General features: G+C 32.8%; 1 protein-coding gene across 2 annotated transcripts in view; it reads left to right on the top strand.

Annotated features, from left to right (window-relative positions):
• Positions 1-12,342, top strand: part of LOC306660844 (mucolipin-3) — a 177,854-nt gene that overhangs the window by 26,154 nt on the left and 139,358 nt on the right. The window contains exons 5-6 of one of the 2 annotated variants that reach the window (XM_079139476.1): positions 7,178-7,359; positions 9,080-9,311. The exons of the other annotated variant lie outside the window; for it this stretch is intronic. Coding sequence (XP_078995602.1) covers positions 7,178-7,359; positions 9,080-9,311 — 414 coding nt within the window. The remainder of the gene's footprint in view (positions 1-7,177; positions 7,360-9,079; positions 9,312-12,342) is intronic. 2 annotated transcript variants of the gene reach the window in all.

Below are 12,342 nucleotides of genomic sequence, written 5' to 3'. Positions count from 1 at the left end.
TGAACTTTAGGGTCAACTAAAATAAATAAATTTCTGTGAAAAAACTAGCTGGGATTTTGATAGAATTTACATTGAATCTGTAATCAATTTGGTGAGTATTGACCTCTTCACAGTATTAAGTCTTCTAATCCACAAAATGAGTTAAATTCCATTTTAGATCTCCTTTAATCTTTTTCAAAAATAATTTTTGTTTTCACAGTAAAATTTTGCACTGTTTTTCCTAAGCGTTTAATTCTTTTTGATTCTATTATAATGGAATTGTTTTCATAGTTTCCTTGTTGGACTGTTCATTTTAGTGTATAGAGGTACAGTTGGTTTTTGTATATTGATCTTGTATCATGCTAATCTCATTTATTAGTTTAGTAGTTTTTAATGCATTCCTTTGGATTTTTATATACAAGATTAATAGAGATATTTCTACTTTTCTCTTTCCAATCTGGCTCTGTTTTTTTTTTTTTAACTTCTTTTTCTTACCTAATTGCTCTGACTAGAACCTCCAATATGATGTTGAATGAAAGTGTCAAGAATGGACATCTTTATCTCAATCTTGGTTTTAGGAGCAAAGCATTTAGCTTTTGACTGCTAGGTATAATGTTATTTTTAGATTTTTCATAGATTCCTTTTATCAAGTTGAGGAAGTTCCCTCCTATTCCAAGTTTGTTGATTATATTTTATCATAAAATATATTGGATTTTGTTGGACTTTTCTGAGTCTATTGAGAAGATTATGTGGGTTTTTGTCCTTTATTTGATTGATACATTACATTAATTGGTTTTCAGATGTTGTCAAACCAACCTTATATCCCTGTGACAATTCTCACTTGGTTATGGTATATACTCTACTTAGAAAAAAAAATACACACACACACACACACACACACCTTTTATATACATATACACACATATATATACACACACATATATGTATATATATGCATATATACATATTTTGCTGGATTTCATGTGTTAATATTTTATTAAGCAATTTTCCTTCTATATTTCTAAGAGATACTGATTTATAGTTTTTTGTGTGATGTCTCTATCTGGTTTGGTACTTTGTTAATACTGGCTTTATAAAAATTAAAGTGGAAAGTGTTCTCTTTGCTGTTTTTGGGAAGAGTCTGCAAAGAATTGGTATTCTTTAAATATTTGATAGTTTTACCCAGTGAAGCCCTCTAGGCCTGGATTTTCTTTGTGGGAAGTTTTAAAATGCCTTATTCAATCTCTTAATATAAGTCTAATCAGATTTTCTATTCCTTCTTGAACTTTTAATAGTTTCTGTCATTCTGCACATTCTAACTTGTGTGTGAGCTATCTAATTTATTAGATATAGTTGTTCATAGTATGTTCTTATAATCCTTTTCATTTCTGTAAGGTTAGTAGTGATATCCCCTCCTTTATTCTTGATTTTAGTAATTTGAGTCTTTTTCTACTTGATTAATCTACTGAAAGGTTTGTCAATTTGGTGATGTTTTCAGAGAACCAGCTTTTGGTGGCATTGATTTTTCTGTTTTCTTAGTCTCTGTTTCATTAATGTCTACTCCGATCTTTGTATTTTTCTTTCTTCTGCTTACTCTGGGCATAACACGTTTCTCTTTTTCTAGTTTCTGAAGATAGTTAAGGCCACTATTTTGACTCTTCTAATATAACATCTATCGATTTCCCCCTGAACACTGCTTTACCTGCATCCCACAGAGTTGTTTTCATTTGCATTCAGTTCAAAATGCTTTTTTTCCCCTCCCACGAATTATTATTTAGAAGTATGTTATTTATTTAGAAGTATGTTAGTTTGTTTCCAAATATTTGGGGGATTTTCCAGATATTTTTCTGTTATTGATTTCTCATTTAATTTCATATGATCATAGAATATGCTTCATGGGCTCAAATGCTTTTATATTTATTGAGATTCATTTTAAAGTCCAGGATAGTTTTTTGTTTGTTTTTAGCTTTGAGTTTTTTTTTTTGTTTTTTTTTTCTGGTGGTAAGTGTTCCTTTTTGAGTTCATCTAAAGAATGTGTATTCTGGGTTTGGGAGTACCGTAATTACCAGTAAAGTCAAGTTGACTAATAATCTTGTCTCAACCTTCTACATCTTTGTTTTCTTTCTATTGCTAATAGTAGTACTGAAATCTCCAGCTATAATTGTGTTTTTATCTGTTTCTTATTCAAATTATTTTTTCCTTCCTATCTACCACTCCCTGCTACTTCCTTTTCTTTAAAGATACCAATTACATATATATTGAAGGCCACTTGAAATTATTCCACAGCTCACTGATGTTTATTTTTTCATGTCCCTCCATTTTAATTTGGATTGTTTCTATTGCTATATTTTCAAGTGATTAATCTCATTCATTGCATTATGTTAATCTCATTCATTGCATTTTAAACCTCAGATATTCTAGTTTTCACTACTGAAAGTCTGGTGTGTGTGTGTGTGTGTATAACTTTTCAAGTCTCCACTTAACATGTTCAGTTTTTATTCTAGCTTCTTGAAAATATGGAATATAGTTGCAATAACTTTTTAATATCCTTATCTGCTAAATCTTTCAGCTATATATTTTCTGGTTTGATTTAGGTTGATTTTTATCCCTATTATAAGTCATATTTGCCCCTTTTTCTATGCTTGGTGATTTTTTATTGGATACCAGATGTGAATTTTACCTTCTTGGGTGCTGGATTTTTTTTTTTTTTTTATTCCTATAAATACTCAAGCTGAGTTCTGGTATGCAACTAATTTATTCACAAAGGGTTTTTATCTTCTCAGCTGTCCTAGGTAGAGTAAGATCATCCTCTAAATAAGTCTCCTTTTTGTCTATTTCTTTGATTCACTACTAAATTAAAAATCTTCTATGTGCTTGTATTAGTTTCCTGTGGGTTACTATAACAGAGGTGACTAAAACAATAGAAACTTGCCAGGCATAGTAGCACACACCTATAATTTCAGCTATTCAGGAGGCTGAGACAGGAGGATTACAAATTTGAGGCCAGCCTTGGCAACTTCTAAAGACCCTTTCTCAAATAAAAATTTAAAAAATAAATAAAATAAAAAGAACTGGGGTTGTGGCTCAGTGGTAGAGCGCCTCTGAGTTCAGTCCCTAGTAGTGCAAAAAAATGGTGATGGTGGTGGTGGTGGTGATGATGATAAAGTAAAACAACAGGAATTTATTTTCTCACAGTTTTGGATGTTAGAAATCCAAAATCATAGCATCAGTAGGACCTTGCTCTCTCTGATACCTGTAAGGGAATTTTTCCTTGTTTCTTTTTAGTTTCTGGTGGTTTGCTGGCAATCTTCGGCATTGTTTCTCATGTCGATGCATGAATCCAATATTCCATCTTCGCATGGGATTCTTCCTGTATTTCTTCATTTCATCTTCCTTCTCTGTGTGTCTGTCTCCCTTTTTACAAGAACATATCATATTGGATTAGGGCCTATCCTAATGAACTCATTTGTCTTTATTCTATAAATACTTTATTCTAAATAAGGTCACATTCTGAGGTACTTAGGTGTTCAGATTTCAATATACCTTTATTATGTGTTGGGGAGGTGCAATTCAATCTCAAACAGTACTATATCCAAATTCAGTGAATTATGAAGTTTTCCACTTTGGTACCTCAGAACAGGAGCTGTTGCCTGCCTGTGTGAGAACCCTTAATTGTTCTAATTCTTTTGGATGGTTTTCTCCCCATCCTTGCATAGTTGCCTCACGTGTATGTGCTGAGCAGTACTCAGATGAAGATTCACAAGGATTCTTGCAAATTTCCAGAGTTCTTTCTGGACAGCCTCCAAACCTCTAATATTCTGTCCTGAAAGCTCTAGCTATGTTGGCCCCCTTGGATTTCTAGCTCCATCTCAGGTTAGCTACACTGTTGAACTTTTGCCCAGGTTTCTTTTCCCTTGCTGCAACCTGGAAAGTCCCTTCAGGCAGTAAATGGGAAAGTTATGGGCTTATCTCATTTAGTTTGCATTGTTCAGGGATCACTGTTCACCTCATGTTCAATGTTTTGGACATAGTTTTTCCCCTCCGTATATTTGTCTGGTGTTTTCAGTCATGGCATACAGGAAGACAAATCTAGTTCCAACTAGAAGCACTGGTCTGCTTTTCTAGCCTATGTCTGGGTTGCTGATGGTTATGAGAAAAGAATTACAAAAGAGTGTATTTTAGTGCTTGTATAAATTCATAGATTTCATAATTAACCAGATTCTTAGTGGTATTTGCTAGTAATTGTGTTTTCTTATCAACTTTTTCTCTCTTTCTCTTTCTTTCTTTGTCTCTAGACTCTATGTTTGATATCTTCTCACTGTCCTTAAACCTCATTCACTCATGTGCCACTTAGTTGATGATCTTGCCTACTAACTTTACAGAAAAAATATGAAGTCATCAGCTGGGAACTACCTCTACTTCTTGTGAACCAGTCTATCAGTGAGCATTCTTTGGCATATGTGTTTTCTACTTCCCAGTTTCCTTTTTGTAGTAGTGTAAAGGTGAGATGATTTTCCTTACATCTTGGACTAATTTTAATTCCTACATCTATCCTCAGTAATCTTTTCTTTCCTCTCTAGGAACTTTGCTCAATTGATTTCATTCTCCCTCTCCTGAGTCTTGAAACCCATTTTTTGTTTTTTGGTACCGGAGATTGAACTCAGGGGCACTTGGCCACTAAGCCACATCCCCAGCCTTATTTTGTATTTTATTTAGAGACAGGTCTCACTGAATTGCTTAGCACCTTGCTTTTGCTGAGGCTAATTTTGAACAGGCATGTGCTGCCACTGCCACCGAGCCTGGCTTTGAAACCCTTTTGTAATATCTTCTGTACAATTAGTGTTGAAATATTCAAATGTCTTTAATCTTTAAAGGAAAATCACTATTTTGATCCTGCTCTGTCCTCTCCTCTCCTGTGTGGTTATCACCTTCTCTCAAAGCTAGACTTAGTAAACTGGTAATCTGTATGTTTCTTTTATGCTCATTTATTTTCTCACCAACTGCCTGACTCCAGAGTCCTTTATTCTCCTGAAACTGTTTGCCACGGTTGCTGACTTTCTTGTTTTGCTCTTCTCAAAATTATCTGTAGATCATTGTTTTCTGTAGCTAGTTAAAAAAAAAAAAAATGGCTGCATAGAATTATAAGATGAATTTGTTAAAAATACAGGGGCTTGAGTTCTGGTCCCTGGAGATTATGATTTAGTAGGGTTAAGAAATACTGTATCTCACAGAATTTAATATGATTCTTTATCTAACCTAATTGTTGTTGGGTATCATTTGATACCTTAAACTCTTTCTTGAAATATTTTTTTTCTTGACTTCCTTGGCAACATATTTGCCATTCTTCTCCATCCCCCTCACTGCCTCTTCTCACCACACATGCTTCTTTTCCATTCTTCCTTAGTTACCATTGAAAAATCTTCTTTCCTGAAAAATTGATGTTCTTCAGGGTTATTTTCTGTACTATCTCTTATCATTCATGCCTCTTTGATAATCTCAGTCATTATCATCTTTAAATTGATCATTCTTGGATCTGTGTCATCTCTTTACTGAGCCTCACATTTTTATATCCAGCAACCTCAGATGTCCCATAGATAATTTAAGCTCAATATCTTCAAAATGAAATTTTTCTGTATGCTAAAACATATTTATGCTATGGACATATCTGCATTCATACAAAGTGATGATATGAAAGGTTTTTCATTGCAGCTTATCTTGAAATAACAAAAGATTAGGAAGAATCAAAATGCCTATCTATAGGGGAGTGAGCCAATAAAACTGGTGTACCCATCCACTGGAGTGCTATGATGTGACTATAAAAATGATTGAGAAAGCTGTCTATGTACTGAGAAGATCTCAAGGTTATGGTATTAAGTGAAAAAGTAAGAAACAGAATGAGAGATATATGTTATCTTTTATGTAATAAAGGGAGAGAAATAATATTTATATTTGCATAAACAAATATTAGAACGATGCATAAGAAATGTATGAACCTTGTCACTATTAAAATTTTTTGTTATCAAATGGAAGCTTTCTATATGATGCTGTTTAAATTCAAGCTAAGCTTTTTTTTTTAATTTTCCTTAATTGTGGAAATTTTTTTTTTTTAATTGTAAACAAATGGAATACATGTTGTTTCTCTGTTTGTACATGGAGTCAAGGCATACCATTTGTGTAATCATAAATTTACATAGGGTAAGTTGTTTGATTCATTGTTATTTTTTTCCTTCTCCCCCACCCCTCCCACCCCTCTTTTCCTTCTATACAGTCCTTCCTTCCTCCATTCTTGCCACCCTCCTTAACCCTAACCCTAACCCTAACCCTAATGCTAACCCCTCCCACCCCCCTAAGTTTTTAGACTAAGTTTTCAGCTAATTTGAGAGTATGTTCTAAATCAATATTATATATATTTAGGTTTTGGCAATCAGAAAAATCTCATTTTCCCTTTTGATGACATTTCAGCCTTATCTAGTGTCTTACCTTCTGTGCTTAGGTGTAACAACTATGACTCTCTACTGTTTCCCCTAATACAGGTAATATCTCAGTTCAAAACCACTTGATATGTGTTTGAAATTGACTTCCCTTACTCCTATAGTGATGTCTGATGTTGTCTTTTCTTGGCTTTTGGTTTCACTTGTTTGGTTTCAGGAAAGATTTTTTCTTTCATATGATAGTGTAACATTATAGATTATCCAACCATCTAGTGTTTCTGTTTAAAGCCCATTTCCAGTATCAGGAAATGCATTTATATAACTCATTTATTTGTGAAGACTTTGGACTGTGTGTAGTCTTTCACTATTAATAAAAGTCTGGAAACTCAAAATTTACATAGTTGGAATAATTATTTACAACTAACGTTAATATGCTTCTGTTTTACATGCATTTTAAAGGAGCTTTTTATAGAGGGGCAGAATCAATAGGACATGTGTATCAAGTAGCTTGTTATATGATTCATAACCTAATATGGATGGTAATTGGAAATTTGTGTGTGTCTAGTATATTTTTAAAATTAAGTAAATTACTAAGATAGCTTTAAAAAATACAAATTTCTAGAGTTTTGTTACAGTACTTTTATGTTGTTGCTTTTATTTAGAATATTAAAAGTTGGCTATGGCAATATTTATATTTAAAAAAACAAACATAGTTCTTTATTTCATCTGAAGACCAATCACAATTTTCTCTGATTTGTTTTTTAAAGGTGTTCTTAAGGATTATTTAAGAGAACTTCCTTCTCCTTTGATAACAAAGCAGCTTTATGAGGCTGTATTAGATGCAATGGTAAAAAGTCCTTTGAAAATGTCATCAAGTGGTTGTGAAAATGACCCAGGTGATTCTAAGTTCACTGTTGACCTGTTGAATTGTCTGCCAGGTGTTGAGAAGGTAATGTAATTGGCATGCATTTTTTTCCCCCAAATCTAGCTAATGAATTTTGTGCTGAGCTCTAGAGCTACAATTTTTTAAGTCTTTGACATTTGTGGCATTGAGAGTTGAAGCTCTGTCTTTGTTGCTTCTTAAACAGCTTAAGTCTAGAAATCAGTCTTATAACTTCTATATTTGACTTTAGCCTAGACATGAATATACCTTTTAAGTTTTAAAAATGTATTGTTATCTTATTAAAATAATATGTATATCATAGAAAATTGATAATTTAAAGGAAAATCATAATTACCAATATCCAAAGGCAAATATAATTGATATTTTGATGTGTTTTCTTTTAGTATTTTAAAAATTTGACAACAGTTTTCATGTATATTGCTTAATCTTAGGCCCCACACCCATACCTCTGCTTCTTTCCTTCTCGCCTCTTCCCATTTTCCCCTCCCTGAAATCTAATCTCAACACCTGCATCCTCAGATTTACTTGCAGGAGGGATAGAGGATGACTGGTCTGCAGAACCAGCCTTAGCCTGACTTTAGAGGCTGTTACTTAGAAGAGAGGGAAAATAAGAGAAAGATGTGGTTGGGCTTGATCAGAGGAGGCCAACTTTGCATGCATTTCTTATTATATAGGTGTAGCAACTACAAGAATGAGTGGGTAGAACCTTTGAGCCCAGTAATTTTATTCACTAGATATTTGTCCCAGAAATGTCCAGTGCCGTCTTTAATAGACTCCTCCTTTGGATGAGGGAGGGGAACATCTAAGGAGTGTAGAAGCTGAGGGTGAAGTAAAGCAAGAGGGGACAGTTGATGAGGTGGAAATAATCCCTCCCCAACACTAGGTAAAATTATAAATACCACTTTCAAATGAAGAAATGAGTGTCAGAAATTTAAATCACATGACCAAAATCATATAACTTTTGTGTTTTAGTCTGTTGTGTGAATTTACCCATGCTATTAACGTCCTTTTTAAAGAGGCTGCATACTATCCCATTAAGTGGATGTGACCTAATTCATCACTATTTCATTTTATATATTTGTATTTTGAACCTAGTCATTTTTTCAATATATAAGAAATTACAGCTGATCTTGTAATTCTTCAAAAAACATCATTCCTTTTCCTAAGAATATTCCACTTCTTGAGCCAGTTCTCCTTATTAATTTCCTTAAGGATTAAAAATATACTTTTTCAGTAAATTTTTCTTTCACTTCTAATTTCCCCCTTTCCATCTTTTATCTGTTTAACATTTATTAGTTAAGAAACACATTAATCTTTAAAAAATCTGGATCATAATAGAACTTGGCCATGGTCTGAAATAGTAAAGCTTCCTGAGTATGGTAGTCCCCTACTTATAACTATAGGATTTATCTGTACTTAAAATGAATTTGCCTTTCCATTTTAGCTTTTGCTGTTGTCTTTTACAGAGGGTAGAGAGGAAAGAGTTGATGATGCATTTTTCCAGGGTCTCCAGTTGAAATTTGGAATACGTTCAATGGAATACATTTATAATTTAATGGATTAAATTATGTTATTAAAATTTAGGCCCTTTGTAATGTTCCAGTTAGAAAATATATTCAGGTTCCAGATATCCAACTTACAAGTAAATCCAACTTAAAACCTTTTAAAAGTGACAAGATGCATACGTATATTTTGCCATAAATTATCTCCTTGGATTTATGTCTGCGTGAATAGAGTAAGTGAAATTTCATTTGATTTAATTTAGGCAACCCTAAAGATGTTGTTGGATCATTTGAAATTGGTGGCTTCTCATCATGAAGTGAATAAGATGACCTGTCAGAATTTGGCTGTGTGCTTTGGACCAGTATTATTAAGTCAGAGGCAAGAGACTTCCACCCATAACAACAGAGTCTTTACTGATTCAGAAGAACTTGCAAGTGCTTTGAATTTTAAAAAACATATTGAAGTTCTTCATTACTTACTCCAACTCTGGCCAGGTAAATGAACCTATGTAAATAGTCTTATTTTCAATGATAGGGTGTCCGAATTACTTAATCACTAAATATGCCCATGTGCGATTGAAGAATGTCTTTTTTTTTTTTAGATTTGCTTTTTCAAAAACGTATGAATTGATACCTCTTCTTCAGATTTTTCCACATATATTTTCTGCCTTTGTTGATAATATTATAAACATTTGGGTCAGTATACACATTTTGGATTTGGTCAGATCTAGATCTGAATTCTATTGTGCCACTTATTAGCACTTTGACGCTAACATATGGAGCCTTGGTATTGTCTTTTGTCATATGGATTTAATATGTTTATAGAATTTATATGAGGATTAAATAACAGGACAGCTTTTGGCACATAATGCTCAGTTAATGTTAATTTTGTTTTTCATTTTAAGTTCAACTGGTATGAAACAGAATTCATTTTTCTTCTTAAATCCATTCTTCTTCCTGACATCTCTACTGTATTCACAATTGTTCTTCAGTTTATTCCAGATTAACATGGCATTTATCTTTGATCTTTTTTATTCATCCATTGTTCCAGTCAATAAACAAAATCTGATTCTTATTTTCCTAATATCTCTCTCATAGTTTCAGAGACGAAAGAAATATGTATTTAATTAGTTGTTCTGTATAGGGTTCTGTCTTTGAGGGCTGGGTATATAGCTCAGTTGGTAGAGTGCTTGCCTTGCAAGCACAGTTCAATCCCCAGCACTCCAAAAAAAAAAAAAAAAAAAAAAAAAAAAATTGTCTTTTAGTTCCAAAATTTTCTTACAAAGTTCCCATGGCTTCTCTCTCCTCACCTTGCCCAAATGTCCAAGTACTTCAGTGCACAGTAGTAAAAATGCTTGGACCCTAGAGTCAACCTATGTTTAGATCTGGACTGTGGCACTTGCCAACAGGGTGGAATCAGGCAAGTAACTTTTCTAAGCCTCAGTTTGCTTCTTGTAAATAGCACTGACTTCAGGATTGTTGTAAAGATTGAGATAAACAATTTAAGGCAGTGAGCAAAGCGTTAACACAAAGTGAGCCCCCAGTAAATGTCAGTGTTACTCTTTTATTAATGTACATTAAAAATTAAGTTAAAATTTTTCAGGTTTTAAATTTGGAAAGTTGAAATTTTTACTCATGCTTGAAGTTATTTCTAATTTCTAATTTACCTGAATTAGAATATATTATTACTTATTTTAAAATCTTGAATTAAGAATCTGGATAATTGGGTTAATTTCTGCATTTGATGCCCAAATACAGGATTTCTTGGTTAAAGTTTTAAATATGTGTTTCCTAACTTTTTCTAGAACTGCTTTAATTCTGTTAAACATCAATACTTGAAAGAGGAATGAACAAATGAAGCTCTCCCCCTACCCCGTGCAGATAATTAAGTTTACTATTAGTTCTTGAGCTCTTTATCCTTAACTATGTATCAGAGATTGATGCCATTTCATTATTTTTTAATATTCATCTTAGTTTTGGGATTGGGAGCAAAAACTTAATATAATTCTGTGTTTTAGAAAAAGCAGATTCAGATTTCCTGTGGACTATATTTTAATTTGATAAACAGCTGTCTCCTAGTATACAGCACCTTATTCCAAAGATTCATGTTGTTGGTTTTAAAAATGAACTGTTGCTCATTTTCCTGAAGAACCTGTTATTTTTCTTTAAAGTACCTCAAGGACAAAACAGGGTAGAAGGATGAGAGGAAAAAATTTTGTATATTTTTTATCTTCTAAATCACTTGCTATTAGATTTAAGAGGAGACAGATCAAGTAAATGTGGTTCAGTTACTGGGCCTGATCATGACATAGAGAATGTGGTAAGATTGGGCCATAGCCTATTAATTTAGTGAATGCTCATCCCCACGTGTTCAGTAGATTTCCTTGCTGCATATCTTATTTTTCTTTTTGGCATTTCCTCCATTCTAGAGTTATAAAGAGTTATCCACCCATCTTTCTTTTTAATTTCTAAATATTTTTTTATTTTTGTTTTTACATTTTGGGCAAGAAGTAATAATTTACTTTGAGAAATTTACTTGAAAAATCATGTCTTTAAACTAATTAGTTAGAGCCCTAGTATATCAGCACTGGTAGGTAAAAATCATTCTGCTAATAGTTATTCAGATTATCTTCCAACTAAGTCCTGAAGTTCTTTGCAAGTGGTTCTGAGGCCAGATTGGCAAGGGGTCAGGGAACAGTGGAAACACTCCCTTTTGATTAAAACAGTCTTATTGTGTATTTTATATATTGGGTTTTCACAGAAATTTTTCTTTTAAAAGTGGGTTTGCTGTTTGAAGAATACTGAGAATTACTAAGAGGCTCCCCTTTCACTTTACAGAGGGGAGATGGATTTAGAGAGTATGCTTCTTGATATTTAGTATATCAAATTTTCCATGATGAGTAGATATGGGGCAGTTTTTTTAGGAACAGAATCAATTTTTTCCTAATCGTTTTAATTTCATTTTTCTCATTAGATTTTAAGTTTTACGTGGTCAAGGATTCTATTTTGCTCACTCTTTTATTTCCCAGCCTAGGAGAATACTTGACACTACTAGATACTCAGTATATTTCTGTTAAGTAAAGCAGTTGTACTATAGATAAAAAGCTAATAACATGGTGAAAAAAACAAACCTGGTAGAAAATAAGATAAGGAAAAATTGTTTCTTAAGTACTTAGTCATTATGTGTGGAAGTTTTTTCAGCAACCTTATTGGACTGCATTTCTTATTTCATTCCATTAAAAATGAGTGAGTAGTCAACAGTAATAGGAAAATAAGAACTTTTCTTTTGGGGTTAAAATTAGCCATTTTCTTTGTATCACCAAAGAAAACATTCTAGCATTACTATTTTAAAAGGTAGTGCCATTGATTTTTCAGAATTGAATTTTTTGTCTAAAAGATATAAAGTATTGATTTAATTGGTTTCCTAAATACTATTTAGTATACAAAAATAATGTTGGAATAGAGTTTTGGCTAAAAATAGCTTCAAGAAACCAGCAACAAAAGAAATTTGGATTTTGCAGGTGAA

The sequence above is a fragment of the Sciurus vulgaris genome (assembly GCF_902686455.1).
Source record: "Sciurus vulgaris genome assembly, chromosome: 1".
Taxonomy (NCBI): domain Eukaryota; kingdom Metazoa; phylum Chordata; class Mammalia; order Rodentia; family Sciuridae; genus Sciurus; species Sciurus vulgaris.
Note: the sequence above shows the minus strand (reverse complement) of the source record. Positions and strands in the feature narration are given on the sequence as shown.